Source organism: Rhododendron vialii, chromosome 9a, assembly GCF_030253575.1.
Source record: "Rhododendron vialii isolate Sample 1 chromosome 9a, ASM3025357v1".
Classification (NCBI taxonomy): domain Eukaryota; kingdom Viridiplantae; phylum Streptophyta; class Magnoliopsida; order Ericales; family Ericaceae; genus Rhododendron; species Rhododendron vialii.
This window is the reverse complement of record NC_080565.1, coordinates 5,356,997-5,382,900: the sequence shown is the minus strand read 5'-3', so window position 1 is coordinate 5,382,900 and position 25,904 is coordinate 5,356,997. Positions and strand designations below refer to the sequence as shown.

The 25,904-nt window shown below is 38.3% G+C and overlaps 2 protein-coding genes across 2 annotated transcripts; both read left to right on the top strand.

Moving 5' to 3' along the window:
* Nucleotides 1-583: 583 nt before the first annotated feature.
* Nucleotides 584-2,883, top strand: LOC131299989 (probable E3 ubiquitin-protein ligase ARI7). Its single transcript, XM_058325599.1, has one exon. The coding sequence runs from the start codon at nt 600-602 to the stop codon at nt 2,235-2,237; it is 1,638 nt and encodes a 545-aa protein (XP_058181582.1). The 5' UTR covers nt 584-599; the 3' UTR covers nt 2,238-2,883.
* Nucleotides 2,884-5,880: 2,997 nt separating this feature from the next.
* On the top strand, nt 5,881-24,889 carry LOC131299988 (probable E3 ubiquitin-protein ligase ARI7). Its single transcript, XM_058325598.1, has 15 exons — nt 5,881-6,413; nt 7,771-7,895; nt 8,428-8,533; nt 8,676-8,766; nt 9,305-9,477; nt 11,299-11,403; nt 11,491-11,579; nt 18,709-18,816; nt 19,002-19,092; nt 19,190-19,279; nt 19,667-19,714; nt 21,021-21,092; nt 23,110-23,209; nt 23,307-23,433; nt 24,154-24,889. The coding sequence occupies exons 1-15, from the start codon at nt 6,231-6,233 to the stop codon at nt 24,425-24,427; spliced, it is 1,782 nt and encodes a 593-aa protein (XP_058181581.1). The 5' UTR covers nt 5,881-6,230; the 3' UTR covers nt 24,428-24,889.
* The last annotated feature ends 1,015 nt before the right edge of the window (nt 24,890-25,904 follow it).

Sequence of the window (25,904 nt, the reverse complement as noted above, 5' to 3'; positions counted from 1 at the left end):
TTTTGGGTTTTATTCAAAAAAAATTCACGCTTATTATTTGCGTCAAATTTGTGAGTTACTGTTTCATCTTGGCGAGAGAAATCAGAAAAGTAAAAAATATAACCAAATTATGAATGCTTAATTGAAAAATTATGACGAAAAGTTGAAAGAAGAAGATACTTTTTTTTTTTTTTGGAAAATAATAATGCCAAAACTATTTTTGTTAGTGCCAAAACTCTAATGTACAAAAGGCTTGTACCATATGCATTGTACAAGATTTTTATGTATTGGAGTTTTGATACCAACAAAAACGATTTTGGCATTATCACTATTTTTTTTTTACACGAGCAAAAAAAATACTCCTACTTTGAAAAGGATTTTTTTTTAACACGAGCAAAAAAATACTCGTACTTTGAAAAGGAAAAAACTAGAGCATAGAAATTTGCCCACTCTTATTTTTTTTAGGTTTGGACTCTACCACTTCTCCTTTACCACACCGTCTTTCCATCTACAGTTCCTCTCTCAACTGAACACCGCCACGCAGCCTTATACGGAGTATAAATAACATTATTTCACCGAAGGAGAAAAGCAATTTTAGGGTTTTGTTTTTTGGGGGCTCTATGGATTCGGAGGACGACGTGCACGATGCGAACGACGACTACTACAGCGGCGACGACTACTGCAGCGGCAACACGACCGAGTACAGCGATGAAGACGGCGGTGGTGATGACGATGGGGATTACGGTTTTGATCACATCGAAGACTCGAACGAGAGCAACCGCCAACCAAATTATATTGCCTTGAAAGAAGCAGATATACGCCAGCATCAAGAGAATGAAATCACAACACTTTCAACAGTCCTTTCCGTATCGAGAGCAGATGCGAGCATTCTACTCCGTCACCATCGTTGGAGTGTGATTAATGTGCATGAAGTATGGTATGCGGATGAATATGGAGTCCGTAAGGCCGTCGGCTTGTTGGAAAGTCCAGTTGTCCAATTTCCGAATGCTCAAGAACCGACGTGTGGAATTTGTTTTGAATCCTCTCCTCTTGATGGGATCAGCTCGGCTGCGTGTGGTCATCCTTTCTGTGACGAATGTTGGAGGGCTTACATGAGCACATCCATCAATGGTGGCCCTGGATGTTTGATGTTGAGATGCCCCGATCCATCTTGCGGTGCTGCTATCGGCCAAGATATGATCAATCGGTTGGTATCTGAGGAAGATAAGGAGAGATATGCTCGTTACCTTCTTCGTTCATATATCGAAGATAATCCCAAGACCAAGTGGTGTCCTGCCCCGGGCTGTGAGTATGCTGTTGAATTTGTTGTTGGTAACGAAAACTGCGATGTTTCCTGCCTATGCTCCCATGGCTTTTGTTGGAATTGTACAGAAGAAGCTCATCGTCCTGTGGACTGTGGCACTGTGGCCAAGTGGATCATGAAAAACAACGCAGAATCGGAAAACACGGAATGGTTACTAGCTAATTCCAAGCCTTGTCCGAAGTGTAAGAGACCGATTGAGAAAAACCACGGTTGTATGCACATGACATGCACATACCCTTGCAAGTTTGGGTTCTGCTGGCTATGCCTTGGTGCATGGTCGGATCATGGTCAGAGGACGGGCGGTTTCTATGCATGTAACCGGTATGAGGCAGCCAAGCAAGAGGGAGCGTATGATGAAGCTGAGAGAAGGAGAGAGATGGCCAAGATGTCTGTAGAGAGATACACTCATTATTATGAACGGTGGGCAACCAATAACTCGTCGAGAAAAAAGGCCATTGCGGATTTACATCAAATGCAAACCGTGAATCTCAAGAAGCTTAGCGCCAAACAATGCCAACCTGAAACGAAACTCGAGTTCATCACAGAAGCCTGGCTGCAGATAGTTGAATGCCGGCGAGTGTTGAAATGGACCTATGCCTATGGATACTACCTACCTGAGCCTGAGCTTGCGAAGAGGCAACTTTTTGAATATTTGCAAGGCGAGGCCGAGGCTGGTTTAGAAAGGCTTCATCAATGTGCCGAGAAGGATCTACAAGCTTACCTTGGTTCTGAACCGCCTCCAACTGATTTTAATGATTTCCGCCAAAAATTGGCTGGACTGACTAGTGTCACTCGGACTTACTTTGAGAACTTGGTTAGAGCATTAGAGAATGGTCTATCGGATGTGGCCGGTAGCAAGACAGCAACCGCGAAAATTGGGCCGGCCGAAAAGGGTAAAGGCGGAAGAGGATGTTCGGACTATCATGGCTCTTAGACATGCGATCAGTGCACTTATTTCAACACCATATCTTTGCCCACATGCGAGATGTGCCGCCTGCCCCGACATAACGCATGATTACCCCTAGTGTCACTCGGGCTTCCTTTGAGAACTTGGTTAGTTGTTTTTTTGTTTGTTAATAACAACACCTAGATATATATTGTTTTTTATATTTGATGTTATTTAGACATGGTTTAAAAATGTATTCGTTTTGGATTCCAAACCCAATCTCTCTCTCTCTCCTTGTGCGCGGTCTTTCATAATTTTTTTGTTCAATTATTAATCTCATATATCTTTCTATCTCTCTCCAATTGTTATCCAAGAAACCTCCATCAAAATCTAAACCAAACAAACCATTTGACACCGGAGTTCCCAAAATTTGAATTCCAAAATAAATCAAGTTTCTGCCAGCAAGATGTCTTTTGAGCTTCTTAAAAAAATTTGTTAAGTCCTTTTAAAGTTTGTAAGTGTTTTTTTTAAGTTTCAAGAGTCAAACACATCTTTCAACTAGTCTGTGGTCAAGTCTTTTTAATTTTTGTATTGGAAATCTAAGTTTATTTTTCCTATGTTGGAGGGATGTTCCAACAAGTCCTATTTATATTCTTTCCTATGAATGAAATCATTAGAGTGTGTTGAATTAAAATATAGCCTTTGGCTAGTGAGAAGTTTATCTTTTTATTTCGTTTCTGTATCTCTTAGGTGGATTCCTTAAGAGTGGTGAGCGCTCTGTATCCCCAGTTAAATCCTCGGGTGGTGTATCCCCAGTTAAATCCTCGGATGGTGATATCTGTATCCCGTTGGTTTTCTAACTTGGGTGGTGAGTGTTATCCGATTATCCTTTTTTGTACTTTTCTTCCATTCCATTTAAAAAAATCTGCCGTCACCATTAGACTACCGAATCTTGAAATTACAAAATCTTATTGTATATAGTTCGACCCCTGTGTCTATGAATTCTGGTTCCATCTCTGATTCAGTGTATATAGTTCCTTCCTACCCTGTGTATATTAGTAATCCATCGATTTCCTGTTCGAGGTTGTTGAACTTGCAACGTAGCTGATTTAATATTATTCTGTTAACTAGGTTATGGCCCGAGGCAAATGCAATTCTATCTCTCTTTTGATAAAGTAGACAATAAAATACGGGATTATACAATTCTAGCTAGCAATGAATTCTTCTCCACAATCGGTAAGGAGGCTTTTGAATTATCCATACTTTGCCCATGCTCAAACTGTGAGTACTATCTGTTTTTTTGGGTTTTTAAGATTGCGGCTGCACTATCAGACTTTGCGGCTGCAAGGTTAAAATGGTAAAAAATCGCGGCAGCCTACTGACAAATTGCCTTTGCCAACTAAAAAGTTTGGGCGGCAATGTCAGTTTTTGGGTCATAATATGGGCTTCAAATTGGTGTTTCCTAGAGGTTCTTCTGGGCTTGTATAAGTTTGGGTTTGAATTGGTCCAAAACCACATTTTCCCTTTCTTAGACTCTCTCAAGTGGTCCGAGATATTTCCTTTACAAAATTGATCCAAGATGATAGTTTGAAAAATCATATTTTTCTTGAAAAACTAAATTTATGAAACATGCTTGGAGGTCCTCCACTCCTCGATCCCACTAATATTGTACGAAAATGATATAGGTACCACCGGTTTCCGTAGGGAAATCATACCGACGGTTGCTCTGGGCCGTCTCCAGCCACCGGATAGCCGATCCGAGCTGTCCAAAAATTCTAAAATAAAAAACGAGGGGGCCTTACGCAAGAATCAACGGCATCCGATGTGTGTAGAGTGTGTGATCTAAACACCCTATTTTTCGTGTATATATGTGTATACACAAAAAATAAGGTGTTTAGATCAAGTACCCTACACATCTCGGATGCCATTGATTCTCGTGAGGGGCCCCTCGGTTTTTTTTTTAGAATTTTTGGACGGCTCGAATCGGCCGTCCGATGGCCGGAGACGGTCCAGCATGACCGTCGGTACGGTTTCTTTACAGAAACCATCGGTACTCATATATAGCAGTACTCAATACTGTATTAGCACCATTGCACGTGGATAGTTAATGGTTTTGGGAATGGGATAATCCAATTTCTTGAAGCATAGAACAATTAAAGAACTTATTTTTGGCATCGTTTTTTATAACGATACCTCCGGGATCCAACTTAAGAAATACAAACAATCAAAATTGAGGGTCTGCAAATAAATTCCTCAAGAACCCATTTTTTAAAATTTTTTATCTTTAAAAGTTCAACATTCGGTATTTAATTTTTTAGCTTCAGTTTTATCAAACAACACATTAGTTTCCTAAAAATAATAATAATAATTTGACCTCTTTTTTAGTTTTATGCAAAAAAAAATTCATGCTTGTTAGTTATTAGATTATTCTAACATCCGTCCAAAAAGTGTAGGATAATAACTAAAAGTTGCATTGATATTCGAAAAATGTGTATTGATATTTGTGAAAGTGTATTAATATCCGTGAGATATGCATTGATATCCAAACTTATTTTGAATTATGTATATATTATCCTCCGCCTGGTGGGCGGAGGTTAACAAAATCGTTAATTATTTGTGTCAAACTTGCGGATTATTGATTTATCTTGACAATGAAAATCAGAAAAGTAAAAAATATAACCGAAACCCAAATTATGAATGTTTAATCTAAATAAAAATTATGACGGAAAGTTGGAAAAAAAAATACTTTGAAAAGGAAAAGAAACTAGAGCAACAATTCATGGGGCATTGGTAAAAGCAATAATGTTACGGACACGCCTATCCGTCACTCTTCGGCAACTCCTCTTTTATATATATGTGGAGCCCATCTTATACAATTAAATATGTGGAGATGACATATACGAGAGAAAATGGTTGGGGAGTGGTCGGTAAGGCCATCCGCAGTAGTATGATAAAAAAAGAAACAACCAAAAGTTGACACATCAATTTTTGATTATTCACTTAAGAGGTTGTTAAGCTTAACAATGTTGAGCTTCACAATGGTTACTTTTAGTCCATAACCAAAATAAAGGGTCCACTTCTCCATTTACGTTTTTTTTGGACAAAAATATATCGATTCCCTTTTTTAATTTTGGAAAAAAATCGATGACTTTCTTCTCTCTTCTATTATGAACTTTTTGGGAGGGGAAAATAAAAATGGAAAGAAGAGTGAAATACCTTAATTCGGCTACGATGGGTTGAATTGTAGATGATCGAGATATATGAGTTTCACTTTTGGAGGGAAAAATAGAGAAATAGTTTATGGGTGAAACGAAGAAGATATAGAGTAGGAAAAGAAGAGCAAAAGAAAATACCAGTTGAAACATGCGTGTATACAAATTTTGAAACTAATTAGCTTATGTAGTATGTGGTCTATAAATTTTGATTTTTGATTATTAAAAAAAAATTGTTAGTTTTGGTTATCCAAAGCCTAAAATTTGATTATAGTATTTTTAAGAATTTTCCTAAGTTAGATTATATCATTGTGAGTTATTTTTTGTACTAATATTATTAACTTTAAAAATAATAATAATTTTTAATTATACCACTATAGATAGATGACATAAAATGAATAAATGAATATACTTATGGTTTACCGCCACGAGAAAATGGTCGATAAGAGTATACCTATGGTCCACTTCTCCTTTATCACCGTCTTTCCATCAACATTTCCTCTCTCAAATGAACACCACCACACAGTCCGACAGCCTTAGATATAAATAACATTATTTTTCACCGAAGGAGAAAAGCGAAGCTGAAAAGCTATCCCAAAACCAAACCCTCAACCGCTGCCAAACGCCGGAAAAATCCCCACAAACGAAAGCAACATTCTTAGATGTATCCGTTTAGCTACGCGCGCGAGTGCATATTTTGCGTCTTGTTGTAGCGATCTGATCGTTCCGTTTTAGTCCTTCAGCTGCTGTTTGGCTGCGGAACCATCGGACCATCGAGCTAAAAGGAAGAAGCCGATTTTGGGGTTTTGATTTTTGGGGCTATCTGTTGATGGATTCGGAGGACGACATGCACGATGCGAACGACGCCGAGTCGATGGACGACGACTACTACAGCGGCGACACGGCCGTGGAGTACAGCGAGGACGACGATAATGGTGATGATGATGGGGATTACGAGTTCGACAACGACTCGGTCGACTCAGACGATGTGTCCGCGAGCCGCCGCCAACAGGTAAAAAGAGGAGAGGGCAGAAAAGTTAACTTACTCAGGGGTTTTTGCATTGGAAGTGTTTGATTGCTGTTTCGTTGGTTGTTTTAGTGGAAACAGGTGAATCGTTGATGGGGCAGAAAGTTAAATGATTTAGGGATTTCTGGATTGTCAGTGTTTGATTGCTGTTGTAGGTTGTTTTAGTGTAAACAGGTGAATTGCTGGAAAAAAAGATAGGTAAAAAGTTAAATGATTTAGGGGTTTTTCAATTGACTGTTTTTTTATTGCTGTTGTAGCTTGGTTTAGTCTAAACAAGTGAATTGCTGGAAAAAAAGAGGAGGGCAAAAAGTTAACTTATTTAGGGGTTTTGGAACTGACAGTGTTTGATTGCTGATGTAGGCTGTTTTACTGTAAAAGGGGAAATGCTGGAAAAAAGAGAGGGAAAAAGGTTAAATGATTTAAGGGTTTTGAATTGACAGTGATTGATTGCTGTTGTAGCTTGTTTTAGTGTAAACAGGGGAATTGCTGGGAAAAAAGAGATGGAAAAAGTTAAATGTTTTAGGGCTTTTTGAATTGACAGTGTTTGGTTGCTGTTGTAGGTTGTTTCAGTATGTGTTAGTGTGGAAGTTCAGTAATTTGGTTTCGGGTTTGGTTTTAGTCAGGAAGAAAAAAAGGGAGAAAAAAAGTTGGCTGATTTTGGGTTTTTAATGGGAACTGGTTGGTTGGGGTGGTTGTTTGTTATAGTGTCTATTCATGTGAAATTTCAGTAATTTGGTTTGGGTTTAGTGCTTTTGAATGGGAAGTGTTTGATTGCAGTTATAGGTTGTTCTAGTGTGTATTCATGTGGAAGTTCAGTAATTTGGTTTGGTTTAATGTTAATCCGAAATAAAGGAGCAAAAGGTTAGCTGATTTAGGGCTTCTGAATGGGAAGTGGTTGATTGTTGTTGTTGGTAGGTTTAGGGTGTGTTCCTGTGCTGTTTTGATTTGTGGTTTTTTGTTTTTATTTCGCTGATGGGTTAAGGTTAAGTGGTTCAGGGATTCTGAATTGAAAGTGATTGACTGCTGTTATGGGTTGTTTTAGTGTATATTCATGTGGAATTCGCAAAATAGAAGATTAGGCCTCAATGAAGTCAATTCCCTAGTTCCCGAAACATTATCCACATGATCCGAAATAGATGGGTGTTTTGACATTGTAGAAGCTTTTATTTAGAATGCATTTCCTTCGACAGGTGCACTACAATTGAATTTCTACATAAAGCCATGGAACTTCCTGAGCACATATTTAAATGCGAGTTTGCAGTTATCACACCTCATAAGCTTATTGGTTCATGCCATGTTGTATTTTGTTTCTTGGTTTCACACCTACTGTTATATGTTTCAGAAGAATTATATTGCCTTGAAAGAAGCGGATATACGCCAGCATCAAGAGAATGAAATTACAACAATTTCAACAGTCCTTTCCATATCGAGAATAGATGCAAGCATTCTACTCCGTCACTATCATTGGTAATTGTTCATTTCTCTTATCACGATACCTATGGTTTCCATTTAGGTTTGTTGTTTTGAATTGATGTATTTGGTCAGGTAGTGCTATCTTTTCAGTTTTTATTCTCAACTTATGTCTATATTGCAAATTTGCACGATGCGAAGCATAAGAGTACTGCTATATACACCGACCATTTTGGACCGAAACCGTACCGACGGCCGCGCGCGGCCGTCTCCGGCCACCGGACGGCCGAATATACACGAAAAATAGGGTGTTTAGATCAAGCACCCTACACACATCGGATGACGTTGATTCCCGCGTTGGGCCCCTCGGTTTTTTTTTTTAAAATTTTTGGACGGCTCGGATCGGCCGTCCGGTGGCCGGAGACGGCCGCGCGCGGCCGTCGGTACGGTTTCGGTCCAAAAATGGTCGGTACACATAGGATTTTCCGAAGCATAATTGCAATTCAGATATTGTATGCCTGCAAATCCCATCTCTTTTCTTTTTCCTTGTGGCAATTTCTTCCTTGACGTGCTAAATGCATTTGTATAGGAATGTGAGTAATGTGCATGAGGTATGGTTTGCGGATGAAGATAGAGTTCGTAAGGCCGTCGGCTTGTTGGAAAGGCCAGTTGTCCAATTTCCAAATGCTAAAGAAGTAAGTTATCATATGCTCAAGATAGAAAACAATTGGTTTCTTGATGTTTAGAACTTATGATTCAGGAAATTTCCTTGTTAAAAGGCTGTTGGATCCATAACCTTTGTATGTAGTTAATTGATTTTGTATTTTCTTTGGGCAGCTGACTTGTGGAATTTGTTTTGAATCCTTTCCTCTTGATCGGATCAGCTCGGCTGCGTGTGGTCATCCTTTTTGTAACCTATGCTGGAGAGGTGTTTTTTACCTTCATTTAACTCTCTTAATTTGTGCGAGTCTGGTCTCTTAAAAACTTTGACAGCATGTACTTGCATTATTGTTTGTAAGTAAATTGAATTTCGATTTAAAGCAGTTGACAATAGGGCACAAGTTGGGGGCCAGTTTCAAAGCTTACAGACGATGGGGGTATGGGATGGGGGGAGGGGGGGTGGAAGGAATGAAGACAGACATTAAGGTTTAGAGTGTTTGTTATGCAAGGAGACATTTATGTTGTAAATTTGATTGGAGGCAATGGTATTGGTCTACAGTCAACATCATACGCATAGTTAGCCATAGCTTGCGTAACATTTGTCTCATTCATTCAATTTGTCTGCTTTTCTAAAGGGTCAAGCTCAGGGCTAATTCTTCGTTGGATGAAAATATCTTCAATCAGGATGCTTATTCCCCACGCTTTATATAAAGAATATAGTATTTTTACGCAACTACCATATTGTTGTGAATCAACTTGTTTTCTTCTAGACTTCTGTATTGACCTGTTTCTATCTATTTTGGTAGCTTACATGAGCACATCCATCAATGGTGGTCCTGGATGTTTGATGTTGAGATGCCCCGATCCATCCTGTGGTGCTGCGATCGGCCAAGATATGATCAATCTGTTGGTATCTGAGGAAGATAAGGAGAAATATGCTCGTTACCTTCTTCGTTCTTATATAGAAGATAATCGAAAGGTATAATTGGGATGTTAACCTTCTCTATCTTCTTTTAATTGTGTCTTTGAAACGGATTTTGATTTCCTGAGTAGATCTGTCCCCAGTTTTTTGGATTTATTATGGCCTTATCAAACGAGAACTAGGTTGACAATTTTAACAAAAAAAAGTTCTACCCACATGCTGATAGATTAGTATATGACTTTTGAAAGATGTAATTGTGTTAAATTGCAACTCCCTTATTACTCTGAAGATGACTTGGTCGATTGTTAAAAGAATCCCGAAAGCGGGCCTCAACTTCCTTAGGGCTATTAAATGTTTTTGCTTAGCCTTCTTTAAAATTTTCTACTATTTTCAGAAGATGAGCATGTCCAATGTTGTTTCTGCATGTCCATTCTGAATTGTTCATTTCATCTGTACTTTTTAAAGCATAAATTTTGCATGTCCAAATTGTTTTATAAAATTTGCCCCTCCCTTTGTTTCATTGGATAAATCAATCCAATACGCAATTTCCAAATGATTACATTGAATTAGGTTATCAATATGGCTCTTTGACAGTTTTCTGAATCAATCCAATACGCAATTTCCAAATGATTACATTGAATTAGGTTATCAATATGGCTCTTTGACGGTTTTCTAGATAATGTGGTCATCTCTGGTCTTGTTATTTCACATTGTGTTTCCCTGAAAACTGTTTTAATATCTTCTGATACTTGCAAATTGATTTGATTACATTTTATGTACTATGCTATTGCTTAGTGTTGTTTCATGTGCATTTACGTGATGATTGCTGTAGATGCATAATATTCATTTAACAAGGGATGTAACTTCACTTCCTTTTCTATTAGCAGTCCTTTCTGTATAGAAGAGTAATCGAAACTACGATTACCTAAACGTGAAGCCTACTTAACCCTTAGAAGGTTGGCTTCAAACAGGCGCAAAAGAGAAGCTTTCAAAGTTTCTTAGAGGCAAATAAAGTAGGAAGCCCTAGGGATATTCAATAACATTAGAAGAGAAAGACAGAATTGAAGAGAAGCCAAGTAAATTTCGGTCAACTCACGTCTATTTATCCCAGGAGCTGTTCCTGAATTGTGAAGTTTTTCTTGCAATTTTTATATGAAATGGGGGCTCATTCGAAACTCGTATGGTGACATTTGATTTTGGTGATATAGCATCCACCTGTTTTTTTGACAATTTTGAAGTGAAAAGGTTATTAGTCAATCTTCAATTTCATTTCGGTAGTGAATAATTTGAATTGGGTGAGGATAAGTCTTGCTTTCTAGCTTTATTTGCACCCCCATGTGGTCTCTCTCTCTCTCTCTCTCTCTCTCTCTCTCTCTCTCTCTCTCTCTCTCTCTCAGTAGGGCAAGTATTAAATATCCAGCTAGTTTATAAGTTTTTTTTTGGTTACTAGCTAGTTTATAAGTTGCTATCATCCTATCAGCCCTAATTTTGAATATATTTTCCCCTAAATTTTTTTTGACAAATGATTAGAGGTTAGTCATGAACTTTGCAAGTTTGTATAATACATGCCTTGCAGTTTGGTCTCCTTTCCTTTCTTTTTTCCCTTCCCCACGTGGTCTGATTAAGTTGTAGTTATTGGCATTCCCCCAAGTGTTCCTATTTCTTTGCTTGTTTATATTGGAGATTGAAGATGTTAAACCAATTGGGTAGTGCCAAGTTAAGAATTCTAGTGCTACTACAATACCCTTGAAGTGGGTTGTGATTTCAGTAGATTTTAGGTTCTCCCAACTGACTGTTTTATATGATTTGCAGCATCTGCTCTTTAATTTTTTCTCTCACTGTCCTGAATTTTTGATTGTTTCTTGTACTACTTGCTAGACCAAGTGGTGTCCTGCCCCAGGCTGTGAGTATGCTGTTGAATTTGTTGTTGGTAGTGAAAACTACGATGTTTCCTGCCTATGCTCCTATGGCTTTTGTTGGAATGTAAGTCTCTTGTGGGTTGGAAAACTTATAGTTCGATTATTTTCTGTGTGTGAGGTTAAAGCTTATTCTTTTGAGCTGAAATTGCAGTGTACAGAAGAAGCTCATCGTCCTGTGGACTGTGGCACTGTGGCCAAGTGGATTATGAAAAACAGCGCAGAATCAGAAAACATGAATTGGTATAGTTTATGTGTCACAGCTTATTAAGTTGTTTGTATGCTTGATAGTGTGCTTTCTTTCTCTCGTTTTTGTTGTTGCTTGGATGTGCTATATTTTCACTTAGTTTGCACCATTATGCTTGGTCAATTGTTATAAATTCTTTTTAGTAGGAGGCTTCTGATGTTAGTTCTATCCGTAATCTTTTGTTCAACTCTTGTTGCTCGATCTGTAGATTTTGTTTGGTAAGTGAAGAATCTGACATTGGGAACAAATGGCAGCCAGGATTCAATATAAGGTTGCATTTATTGATACACTAAATAAAATGTTTTCCCAAAGATCTTCAAAAATGCTGAAATATTTCTGGACTTATACATTAATGTGAAGCACAAATAATTTTTGAGCTGACAACAACAAACACAAATGTTGAGAAGGGGTTTGAGAAGAAGAGACCAAAGAGAAAAATTATGAAGAGACAAAGATACAACAAACTATGGGTAGATATTGGACATTGATGTCAACTTCAACCTTCGTTTTTTTGCGTAAAAATATCTTTAGTTGTAAATAGACTTACTAAAAAGCATTTGAGTAGTTTTGATGTATATTACAGATTTTGTTACTTTTTAGTTTTTAGCGTTTCTTTTGTTGCTTTAGGGTTCATATGTTTGAGAGGTTCCATCCCAGTTAGTGATCCTCTTTCTTCATGGGACGAGGTTCTAATCATATGCTTGTGGTAAATCATAGAATCTAGAGCGGGTTCGTGGAGTAGGCCATATAATTTGGCAACTACGAACCTTCACCTAATCAAGGACATATCATGCACTTGATGGCAAATGGAAATTGGTTGGCCAAGAAAATAAGTTTCAACATTCTTAATAACGAGACTGTAAACTTTGCATTTGAGGTTCGGCCATTTCTGACAATTACTGAGAATGCAAAACATTGATTGTGTGGGCTATTCTCTATTTGTTCCATTGGATAAAGGTAATTTAGGCATGAGCAGCCTTCTAAAACAAGGAATTAATCGGTGATTAATTGCTGGCGGGGCCTATCCGATTAGGTTCGACTAACGATAAATCGCCGATTACTAAGTAATATGCACCGATTAATCGCTCGAAGGTGGCCGACCGGCCGACTAGCGCCTAGTGACTTTTAGATCATTGGGCATGAGAACTATGTTCATTGGTAGGTGGGTTGAGGAGGATCAGAAGTGTTAATGGGTGCACTTGCATTCAAGTACATGAGCTTGACAATGTTAATTATTATACTTTACTGGTGCTTCATACACTGAACTATATTCTTCGAGTAGATCTGCATATAGTAGAATGTAAGCAGTAAGAAATTACAGAATAGTTGCAAGATTGGATGAGTGGTTTTTGGATGTCGGTTTCCATTTAGATGTCTGTCTTAAGTTCATGGCAATGCTAGGCTCCGCCCGGAGGAATCCTTAGTTGTCAAAAGCGCGCCTAGGCGCCAAGCAAGGCATGGCACACCCCAAGCGACTTGCCTAGCCCCAGGCAAGGCGACTTGAACAAGGCGCAGACTGCAGGGTAGGCACAAGAAGCGAGAAAAAGCGACGAGGTGACTGGTGCAAGAAAAGCTCGCTTCTTTCAACTTTGATTCACAACCGTTGGATCCAAGATTTAGGTTAAACATATACCTCAGTTGTTTGAAGGCTGTAACAGCAGCAGTGAACTGATCGACTTCTCTGGGTCTCTCTATAACGAACAGCAGCAGCCGGGGATCAATTTCTCTGGGTCTCCCTGATCGATCAGCAGCAGCAGTGAACTCAAGTGATTCGAAGGCTGTAAAACCCTAATTGCACCTGATCAACTTGCTTTGAACCCATCTCACACTGATTCAAACACTGTACAACAATATTCAATCCATTTCAAGCCCTAATCTACATCTTCAAAGTACGATATCGAGTTGGGTCTAAGAATTGAACCCCAATCTTGCTTATTCAAACCCTAATCATTGGATTAAACTTTGAAAGTTGATGTATTCATGATTTTGACCCTTGACTGTTTGATTGGAGTGCCAATTCACCAGATTGAATAGCATAAATATATACATTTTATATATAGATATATGTTTTTAAGAGCTCCCTTGAAAAATCAGCTCATTTTGATGTCGGTAAGGGCTTGATTAGCTCATTTAATTTTGTCTTGTCAAATTTGACAGGAATCAACTAAATGAACCGATCAAGCCCTTACCGATATCAGAATGAGCGAGCTGATTATTTACGGAAGCTCTCAAAAACATGTTTTAAACACGTTGAATGGCTCTAATCATTTGCTGAGACTGTAAAAAACAAAAAGGTGTCAATGTGTTAGCGGATCCGCAACCTATATATATATATACTAGTGTTAGCCCGTGCCTACGGCACTAAGCATTCCGGTTGAAAGGGAATGGCAGTTGTGTGATTTAAGTGAAAATCATGGGCACTTAATCGGGAAGTGGGAGGATGCATTACAGCATTTGGATCAAATGAATCTAAGCCGTTCTAACAACTTGTCCCCACACCCTTCTGTTTTATAATAGAGAAGATATATATAGTTCTTTTCAGGTCCGGACGCCTTACGGTCCGGACCTCGCATTTCCCAATTGAATTTCGATTATCCAAACCGCTCAAAGTGATCAAAACGTGATTTTAAGAGTAACTGTGAGAAATTAGCAAAGAAATTGATCGGGAAGGGCTTGATCCGAACAATTTTTTATTGAATGGTTCAGTAAAAAACTGCTCGAATCAAGCCCTTCCCGATCATTTTTTTTGCTGATTTTTTGCGGGTACCTTTAAAATCACGTTCTCAACACATTGAGCGGCTCGGATCATCGCAAATCAATCGGGAAAGGGAAAATCCGGACCATAAGAAAATCCGGGCGAGTGGACCTGAAAATTACTATATATATATATATATATATATATATATATATATCAGTCAGGATCAGGTCAGGAGGTTTGGACCGGAGCTCCGGTCCGCACCTCCCCATTTCTCACATTTTCCGATTAAATTTCGATGATCCGAGCCACTCAATGTGATCAGAACGTGATTTTAAGGGTACCCGCGTAAAATCAGCAAAAAAAATGACCGGAAAGGGCTTGATCTGAGCATTTTTTCCTCAGATCAAGCCCTTCCCGGTCATTTTTTTTGCTGATTTTACGCGGGTACCCTTAAAATCACGTTCTGATCACATTGAGTGGCTCGGATCATCGAAATTCAATCGGAAAATGGGAGGTGCGGACCGTAAGGGTGTGGACTTGATCCGGACTATATATATATATGGGGCAGTTCCGGGGACACCTAAAAAAACACCCCAAAGTTTCCAATCGAATTTTGATGATCCGAGCCGTTCAATGTAATCAGAACGTGATTTTAAGGATACTTGCGAGAAATCAGCAAAAAAAAATGACTGGGAAGGGCTTCATCTGAACAGTTTTTTATTGAACGGTTCAATAAAAAACTGCTCAATTGAAGCCCTTTCCTGTAAAAAAAATTTTCCCGATTTCTTGCAGGTACTTTTAAAATCACATTTTGAACATATTGAGCGGCTCGGATAATCAAAATTTGGTCGGGACCTATGAGATTATGATTTGAGGTGTGTTTTTAGGTGTCGCCGGAACCGCCCCGATACATATATATATGTGTGTGTGTGTGTGTGTGGGCGCGCGCCCGCGAGAAATTAGCAAAAAATATGATCGGGTAGTGCAAGTTTTGAATAGTTTTTAATTGAACCGTTCATCAAGTCTAAGCTAAAAACTACTCAAATCAAACCCTTCCTGATCATTTTTTTACTGATTTCTCGTGTGTACCCTTAAAATCACGTTTTGATTATATTGAATGGCTCAAATCATCAAAATTTGATTGGGAACTTTGGGTGTTTTTTTAGATGGTTTTTTAGGTGTCTCCGGAACCGCTCCGTAATATATATATATGTGTGTGTGTGTATGTGTGTGTGCGCGCGCGCGCGCCCGCGAGAAATTAACAAAAAATATGATCGTGAAGTGCAAGTTTTGAATAGTTTTTAATTGAACCGTTCATCAAATCTAAGCTAAAAACTACTCAAATCAAATCCTTCCTGATCATTTTTTTGCTGATTTCTCGCGGGTACCCTTAAAATCACGTTCTTATTATATTGAACTGCTCAAATCATCAAAATTTGATTGGGAACTTTGAGATGTTTTTTTAGATGGTTTTTTAGCTGTCTCCGGAACCGCCCCGTAATATATATATATACACACACACACACAACACACTCCCAGTTTTACACTTTTTACCCTATAATTATAAATATTTCAGTTTGACACTCAATTGTTATTATTTAGTATTTCAGTTTTACCCCTAACAAACATAAACATTATATTATTTACCCTAAAACTTATTGGCTTAGTGTTTATTATTTTAAATATTAGTGTATGCTATTCCCATTTTTTTCGCATAGGTGCGCTTCAAAAAGGCACGCGCCTTGCCTTGCGCCTCTCGCCTCAGGCCCAGCAAGACTTTGCGCCTCGGTTCGCCTTTCGCCCTTGACAACTATGGAGGAATCCATGCTATTTTGTCTTTGTTACCGGTAACCCCCGGATATATTTGCAATCATTCAAAATTTTGCATCCATAATGAGTCATTTTGATATTTTGAATTTTTGACAGGGATAGCTATATTGAGTTGTAGGAGGAGCCTAGGACAGTGTTTTAAATGGGTCACGGCACACCAAGGTGCAATGGTCCCCTGGAGCCATGGCACGAGGCGTGCGCCACGTCAAAGCGAGGCGCAATATATTATAACATGTAGAATTCTAACATAGGCAAAACTTTCAACACAACCAAACTCTTATAAAACTTTCAAATGTCATAAAACATATCATTTCAATGGTTAAAAGGAACCACCAAACACTAAACAAAACATATCATCCATAAAAAGCTAACATATTGACGTTTAGCTTTAGAGACATAACAAAATGATTGACGACAATCAAATCTAGAGTCATGAATAGGCATTAATCATCCTCGACACCAATAACTTCATCTTCTTCATCATCATGGAATCTGGAGTCATACATAGGCTGCTCATGTCTGTGTCTATCGATGAGAGAAGTCGATTTCTAGGATAACGTTTAGTTCCTCTTTAGTCATTACATGGAAGGAAATTATCCAGTGCATTTGGCCCACCTTTTATGCATCATATATCAATGGCTGAGATGGATTCTGGCCTAATCTAAAAAACATGGCTGAAAAATCCTCGAGGCGAGCACCACAGCACTTTGCACCTTTCCTTGAGATGCGCCACAGGTGCCATGCATGCACTTCGGTGATCTGCGCTTCGCCACGACTTCCTATGGCACTGAAGGTGCGCCACGTTGCCATGGAAGCGCGCGCTATTTAAAACACTGGCCTAGGAGCTGTTAACATTTACCAAATCTGAAGTGTGGGAAAATTTTCTTTGAGTTTCTGAGTTGTCTTAGCTTTTGCAAGTCTTATGCGCTGTTTAATTTGGCCCATGCGCCCAAAACCCACCAACGAAAAGAAAGGGACGTGCTGATTGTTCTTTTGTCTATTTGCTTTTTGTTGGTCATATCACCTATATATTTAAACCTTGGAGAGTGTCGCACTATCCCCTGCTTTTTGATATCCTTTTCCTTGTAAGTGAGACTTTGAGAGTATAAGAAACAACCAAATGCACAGTCAAGCATGGCATACCCTCCTAATTACACCAGGGGAAAACAAGGGCTAATGGGAATTAAAGCTACAGGGGCCAATGTGGCAGTTTTATAAAAGAAGATTCAAGTTAGAGGATTTTGTAGATCTGAGCTGAGTAAAAACCAACTCTAATACTCCTATAAATTATACGGATGCTTGTGTTAATTATAGTATGATATAAAGGCATACCTTGCTTCGAAAAAGATCTTTGTCACCTGTTGCCTGATAGTTGTCTTTCCAGTGCTGGTGTAGGGAAATGTATCTGGGGCAATTCTTTTTGAATGGACCATAGCTCATTGCGTTATTGGTGGTATCATATGTTTGATTTTTAAAGTCTAGAAGATTGTCTGTATGTTGTTTAGTATTTTTAACTGGCTATTCATTCTTGATGTGGTGCCTGTTTCCAAGTTTTGGACCTCATCCCTGCACTGTGATGGCTAGGGCGGGAGTGCGGGCGGGGGTGGGGGGGCAGGAAGGGAGTTTAACGATTGGGAGCACCTGGTGCAGTGTCTATGCCTTATATCTGTGTTTGTAAATAAAATGCAGGGATATATCTCTGCATTGTTGGGACGTCTGATGTATTACATTAGTAAATAAATGGTGAACTTGAATATGGTTCATAGTGAATATTAAGTAAGTACGATGTAATAGGATCAATATACCGCTGCCAGTTGAGGTTAGATTAACATTAGAGCATGGGTGCACTAATCTTATCCAAAGGTTAATAGATCATCAACCCTTCTGTTTTATTTATTTATATATTTGTTTATTCTTTCCTTTGGAAGTCTCATGTTTTAGAGGCTCCATTCCAGTTGGTGACACGATGTATCTTTGTTAAGACTTACTCTCCTTGCCCTCGGGGGAAGACTTTTTTTGCTTTGTGAAGTGGAATGAACTAATCTCCTTCTCCTTCACTGTGTTTGTTTAAATAGCATTCCAAGCAAGATACAGTTTAAGAAAGTAGGAACTTCAAACATTGTATGTGGTTTTTATAAGATCAAGCACCGATGTTAGGTTGTTTTGTCGTAAAAACATGACCGGTTATTGCGGAAAATCATACAATCTTGCCCAGTCAAGTATGGAAGTATTGAAGTTTCTTTGCAGTTGAGTGTGCCAGTATGGTGCTTCTTTTTGTAATCTTGTCAGTATCGTTTTATGACTAAAATTGATTCTAATTTGAGAATGTTGCAACACCATGGATTTACCTTCGCTGATAACAGTGTTTTTATTGAGTGAATGGTAGGAAATAGAACATTTTAGTTGATCTGATTGATGATGCATAATGGATTGCCACCTTTTTGTTCACTTAGGCAAATAGTCTACTTTCCCCATGGTCATTTAACTAATGGGTGGCCTGTTGCTTTTGTCTTTTTATGGTCATCCTGTAGTAGTGGTGATATGTTGACGTCTTACATCTTGGCAGAAAGCTAAATACAATGTTTTTTGACTGTCAGGATACTAGCTAATTCCAAGCCTTGTCCGAAGTGTAAGAGACCAATTGAGAAAAACCAAGGTTGTATGCACATGACGTGCACGCCTCCTTGCAAGTTTGAATTCTGCTGGTAAGTATTGATAACATAGCAGTTGTCCATATTTTATGTAGCATTGTCTTTGTTAATTATTTGTGCATAAAGCACCCCATGTCATTTTCCCTTTGCGGTGAGTTGGAGTGTTTTGTTTGTTGCTAATAAACATATATGTGTTTGTGTTCTTAAGCTGCTTGTGTATTTTATTATGTTACATGCAGGCTATGCCTTGGTGCATGGTCGGACCATGGTGAGAGGACGGGTGGTTTCTATGCATGTAACCGGTATGAGGCAGCTAAGCAAGAGGGAGCGGTAGGGCTGGCATTATTGCTAATTCTTTCCTACCACATGCTTTGGCGTTTTGAACATCTAGTGATTGGGTTTCACTATACGTATTTTGTTCTTGTAGTATGATGAAACTGAGAGAAGGAGAGAGATGGCCAAGAACTCTCTAGAGAGATACACTCATTATTATGAACGGTGGGCTACCAATCAATCGGTATGTACAAATTTGTCAAACACGTCTCTATTCTTGTGCTATTTTTGCCTGGATTCTTGTAGTCATACGTTGTAGCTTGGGATTTGGGAAGTTCAAAATTTCATATGGCTTTCTCTTGTTCTGCATATGTAAATAGATACCTAATTTTCCAATAAATGTTCCTTCTTGTGACTATCAGTGTCCTCACTCTTGATTCCCGCGATATATGGCAATCATGGTGTTACAAGAAGTCATTTATATGAGAAAAGTAGTGGGCATATGAAACAGGGGAATGCGACTATCACTACCCCAATGCACTATTTGAACATGCATTAATAAATGTCATTCATCATCATCATTTTTCCCCGCCTGGGGCATAATCTGATTTCTCCATTTTTTCACTGGCAGTCGAGGCAAAAAGCCCTTTCGGATTTACATCAAATGCAAACTGTGCATGTAAGCAATTTCACCTTTACTACTTTTTTGCAGTTTTACAATGTGACTATCAAGTGCTTTGCTAATTGAACAAGCAATGTTGGATGAATTAGACTGTGGAAATTGTCTTAGTTTCTATGGTCTCCTGGCACAACTTTCATGTTTTTGTAATATATTTGTAGAGGATATACCATAATCACTGCGGAAGGAGTAGCTTTGTAGTAGGAACTCTTTTTTGCATGTCTAAACTTTTGTCACTTCAGCATGTTACACTAGATATTTGAACTTTTTCTTCCCTTTGTGCTCATTTTGCAAGTTACTTATCTATGTAGCACAGACACTTCGTCGAAGGTCACATATCAGTGTCGGACACTTGCAGGACACCGACACTCTCCAGACACGTGTTCGACACTCAAATCCAAAGTTTCTTATTATTCTCAACATTTTTAGTTTGGACGCTCCGGGGACACTTTTAAAAATGCTCCAGACACTCTTTGGACACTAGCAGAACAAGCCGGGGGTGTTAAACAAAATAGTAGACTCTAATTAAAAGTTAGGGAAGTCCTACGTTTTACGGATGATGGTTTCTTGATTATAAAGACACATAAAGGATGAAACGCTTTTTGTTTGAATACTTTTGTGAATGATAGTATGATTCAAGGTATATATGGTGTAACATCTTACAGTTAGAGCCTTCTGTTACATATTTATTTTAATATAATAGCACAAGTAAATACATTCTAAAATGTGTCCCCCTAACATATCATGTCCATTTTTTTCAATTTACGTGCCAAGAGTGTCGGTGTTGTGTCCGTGTTGGTGCTATATATTTCCATTTTAAAGGCCTATTTTTGTCTCCCAGTTTGGAGCCCATGCTAACTGAATAAATGTCAATGTGGGAAATTTGAAAATGTGTGTTGCTGAATTCTGGAAATTTGCAATAGTACAGAGAAAGATGTGCAAATGCAAGAGATGGACGGGCATGAACCTTCTTCATTCACTGATCAACCTGGGCATTGTATAGCTCCTTTTTAATTGTTTAGATGGCATTAGAAACTTGCCTTACGATTCCCATCTTTAAAAGTGAGGGAGGAAGGAGGGATTACTTAGATGTTCTCAAACTATCATATAGCAGCAGGTTTTTCTTTGTATGGTCATCAGACTCGGACCTGCTTATATATACCTCTGATTCCTTAGAAAATCAGTATTGAATGATCCACTAACATATTATGAGTTGATAAACTGACCTTTTAATTACCTCCCGCTTTACTAGATGCTACAGTTATTTCTTAATTTGTTGAAACATCTGGCTTCTTGTTTTGCTTAGCTCGAGAAGCTTAGTGACAAACAGTCTCAACCTGAATCGCAACTCAAGTTCATCACAGAAGCCTGGCTGCAGGTAAAGCAAAATTTTCTTGTTTTGCGTTTAGTTATTTGGGCATTTGTTTTGTTTGGTTACCACGATTGTGGGAGTCCACATTCTGCATGTATGTGATGCGGAATGTTACTACCACCACCACTACTACTTCTATTATTATTATTATTATTATTATTATTATTATTATAGCCATTGTTGCTATAGTAATTTAGTAGGATAATATCTTGATAAGTATTAAATTATGAAGGATAAGTAGTTATGATATGTTTTGTTAGGAGTATGTTATCTAGTTTTAGTAGGATTCTAATTTCTCTTCTCTTAGGTTGTTAGGTCTATAAATAAGAGCTTTCTTTGATGTATTATTGAGATTTTGAATAATGAAATTAAGAGAACACTTGAAACATTTTTAATCAATGGTTATAGAACCTCGCCATTTTTCTGTTGCTCAACTACATTGAAATCAAGGAATTGGTACATTACACAGTGGATGGTTTACCCTTTTTGGCTGTGAAGTATCTTGAATGGCCAACAAAAGGTTTTCCAAAACCTTTTATGCTTGTCTAGAACTGCTTCTAGTTGAATATCTTAAAAGTAGATGTTTTTGTCTTTTTCTGTTGTTAGAGAATGATTGCACCAAATGATGTGTTGAGACTTCATCTTAGTAAAAGTATTAAGATGTGACTGGATGCAGTTTCCTATGTTGTGGTGCTAGATACCAATTTGATGACCTCAAAACTAATCTTAGAGGTCATGCAATTATAATTTTAAGTGAGGCATTTATTCAGAAGATAAATTTATGGAGTATCCACAAGTGTCATTTATACTTAGTTATTTGGGAAACCAGATCTTCCATGTACGAGTTCCAATCAAATAGTCAACAACCTGGTGCTTTAACCAGTTAATTACACATGTAATCCAAATTCTGTTTAGCCACGTTGATGGTAGATCGGCGTTCATTAATCAGTCCTCAACAAAATAATTGAAATACTTTTCAGATTTGGCACTTAGATGTTAAAAGAGTTTTATCATGTGGTGTTTCTTGTTTTGTACTGTTTTATTTTGATGTCCAATCTGACACCCTCCAAATCTCTATTTGGGAGGGGATCAAAATAGTCTATTGTTCATTGAAGTGAATTTAGAGCATTCGACTATTCATCTATACTCCAACCCAACACTCTATTTCTCCCTCTACATTTCTAAAAATCAATGCAACACTCAAACATTCTTCAGTTTCCCACCAAAATTAAATTATCATTTCGTAATTTTTTGTTAAAAATAATAGACATAGGTCTTATTTTAAAGATGTTGTGAATATCTTCTAAATGGTACTAATCTTATTATAACATAAATTCATAAATTAAAAGTTATACCCCGTTGTATATATTTTGCATCCTCCAATTATAGAGGGTCACCATCTCATCCTCCATGGTTGGAGTACCAAAAAACCGGAGTAAGATTTGGAGTGGGTTGCATCATTCATACTCTAAAACTAAAATTATGGACGTAGAGATATAAAAAAAAACTAAAAAAGTGTGGTTGGAGATGCCCTTCAAATGTTTTGATTCTTTAAATCATGCTCTATATCTCCTAAATAAGAGCCAAAGTCTCCAAAATAGACTTTTGACTCTCAAATGTTGACGACACATTCTCAGAACAGAGATTTATATTTGCTTTTGAGTTTCTTTTTTGCTGCAACAAAATCTACTTTTATATTTCTAGTTACTTTTTTTTTTTAAATTGGCACAACTAACAGGATTTTTTGTGAGACCTTCCAAATGAGATCCATAATAAATATGTCTTGTGATGATTTGCGAATTCACAATTAGAAAATTTGGAAGAGGTGGGACAATGTTAGCGGTTTGTTGAGAGTAGAGATGAAACTCTGGAGTTGGATTGGAAATTGAGATAACTAGTAATGTTCACTATAAGCTCTTTTTGAGTTGGGATTATGCTTTGGTTGTCCTTTTGAAATACTTGGACTGACAGCCCACATGGTTTAAGATGCTCTACGATATCTGAGGCTATTACACATACGCAGATAGTTGAATGTCGGCGAGTGTTGAAATGGACCTATGCCTATGGATACTATCTACCTGAGCCTGAACATGCAAAGAGGCAATTTTTTGAATATTTGCAAGGTATGAGTTTTCTTCCAAACCTCTTCCAAATGCAGCTTTTAGAAATGTTAATTGTTAGTGGCTTATTTTGCAGAAGTGTTATCTTTTTTATTTTCAGGCGAGGCCGAGGCTGGTTTAGAAAGGCTTCATCAATGTGCTGAGAAGGACGTACAGGCTTACCTTGGTGCTGAACCTCCTCCAACTGATTTTAATGATTTCCGCACAAAATTGGCTGGACTTACTAGGTAATTATGTCTAGAATATAGTTTTATTGTCTGTGATGCTCCTTTTGTTTTGGCTGAATACATATACCAGAAACATTGTCAACTGTGTTTTATTTTCATTCGCCTGTGATGCTCCTTTTCTCTTGGCTGAATACGTTTGCCGGAGACAAAGTCAATGAATATTGTTTCATGTGATCAGTCTAAAATATGTTGTCAACACTACTACTGCACCACTATCACTACCATTTAACTACCCCACCACTCTGCCGCTTCCTATATCCACCTCTGTTGATGCCGCCACCCACCGTTTTTGAAGGTGGAAAATGTTATACGAATCAGCACTGCTACCATACCACCAACACTTCCACTCATGCAACCATGACCACCCTTGCACTGCACCACGATAGCACCACCATTTTCCGGGCTGTAACCAAACACAAGAAACCTGTTTCCATGGATAATATTGTGGAACAGCAGTATCACACTATCACTCCAAGAGACAACAATCCCTCACTCTCATCCTTGAGTTTCAATGCTATTTCCTTCACACTGCTGGCAAGTTCCACCATTTCCCTTGGATTGAATAAGATTCGATCCCTAAACATGTGCAGTCCCATCTCAAACTGAGACCACTCCTCTGATCTCATTTGCTTGAGATTTGTGTCAAAAAATGAAACAAACGGATCTGTAAATATTAAACTCGTCCTTGTTTAACTGACCATCTTACCTGCGATTCAACAGCGTCACTCGGAATTACTTTGAGAACTTGGTTAGAGCATTAGAGAATGGTCTATCGGATGTGGATTCCCAGGGGGCTAGCAGCAAGACAGCAACCGTGAAAAGTGGGGTGGCTGTTGTAAAGAGTAAAAGCGGAAGAGGAAAATCATCCCGAGCGGGCGGGCCTAGTAGAAATTCGGATGATCATGGCTCTTGGACATGCGATCAGTGCACTTATTTCAACACCAGATCTTTGCCCACATGCGAGATGTGCCACCAGCCCAGACGTAACGCATGATTACCCTGATCTTGTGGGTCCCAGGTGGCAAATTGCCTTCTGAAGCAAGAATTGCAGAAAAAGGTGCTTGAAGAGAGCTAGAAAAGGATGAAAAGGTGATTTATTGGAAAGGGATTGTTGCTTATAGAAAAGCTTTGTTTTGGGAGGTCACCTTTTGGCTGAAGCTGTTTAAAGAAGATGAGCGACAAGTAGCCGAGTATGCTGTTATTATTTGTCTTTGATTCAGTGTATATAGTTCCTACCCTATGTATATCAGTAATCCATCGATTTCCGGTTCCGGTTCGAGGTTCTTGAACTTGCAATGTGGCTGATTTATTATTATGTTAACCAGATGATGGCCTGAGGCAAATGCAAATCTAACTCATTTGTGCCTTTTGCTCTTTGCTTTAAAGTTGGTGATATAACTTCTTGGAATGTACAATGAAACAATATCTATATGGATGATTTCGTCTTTTGAATTTCTGTTCGATTTGTCTCTTTAGCCGACCCTTGCAGAAATGGTTCAATTGCAGGGACTGTAGATTAAGCTTCATGAATAGTGTTGTGAGTCATCAAGATTCAGTTGGAGGTTATGTTTGGAAAAAATTTCTGGAGGACGGTAATAGGATAAGAAACTGAAATTGATAGCGTTCGTTTCCTCCACAAATCTTGATCCAAACAAAGAAACACAATTGAGGGGTAATTTGTTCAGACTGTTTGTTTTGAGTTTTATTTAGTTCTTGGCAAATCTTACGGGAAAATGAGTGCTTTTTTATAGTATGCAATCCCAAAATTAAGGGTTATTTGTTCTGATTGTGGTTGAGTTATTTTGTTTCGTTGAAACCTTGGGAGAAAATGGGTGCTTTCAGCTTTGGTATTGCATCAAAAGTTTGTGGGTTATTTTGTTCTTATGTGTTGGTTGTTCATGTGCATATTATACTTAGTGTTAAGAGATAATCGCGATAATATAAGGGATCCTTCCCAAGTTGCAATAGTTTGCACCCCGAAGTTAAAATTCTGGATCTGTCCCTCTGAATGTAGATTTGTTAGATGAGTAATGCACTTTTGGTCTTAGGGTTTGTGTTTCTTGCTTCTATTTAGGTGAGTGAAGAAACAATGTTGAACGTTTCAAGCGATTGCACCGATTCAATTTGCGAGTAGGTGCCGGATGAGGGAATTTCCAGATTACGACTCCGCTGGTTTTGGGAATCACATGAATTTCAATTGAAAATTGGGGAATTTTCCAGGATTGAATAAGGGATGAAATTGAGATGGTTTCTGATGATGTTCTTGACTTGTTGCCTTCTGATCTCCCTTTGGTATGGATTTGAGAACTACTTTACTGCAATTACGGGCTGGCCTTGAGAAAATTGAGAACACTTCAGCGGTTAAATTCTCTTGGGTTCGTTATTGATCAAGGTGAGGGATATAGGGGAGGAGCATTTTACTTGCTGGACTGAGTTTGATTTGGAATGGCGCGCTGAAGGTTCAAGAAGCA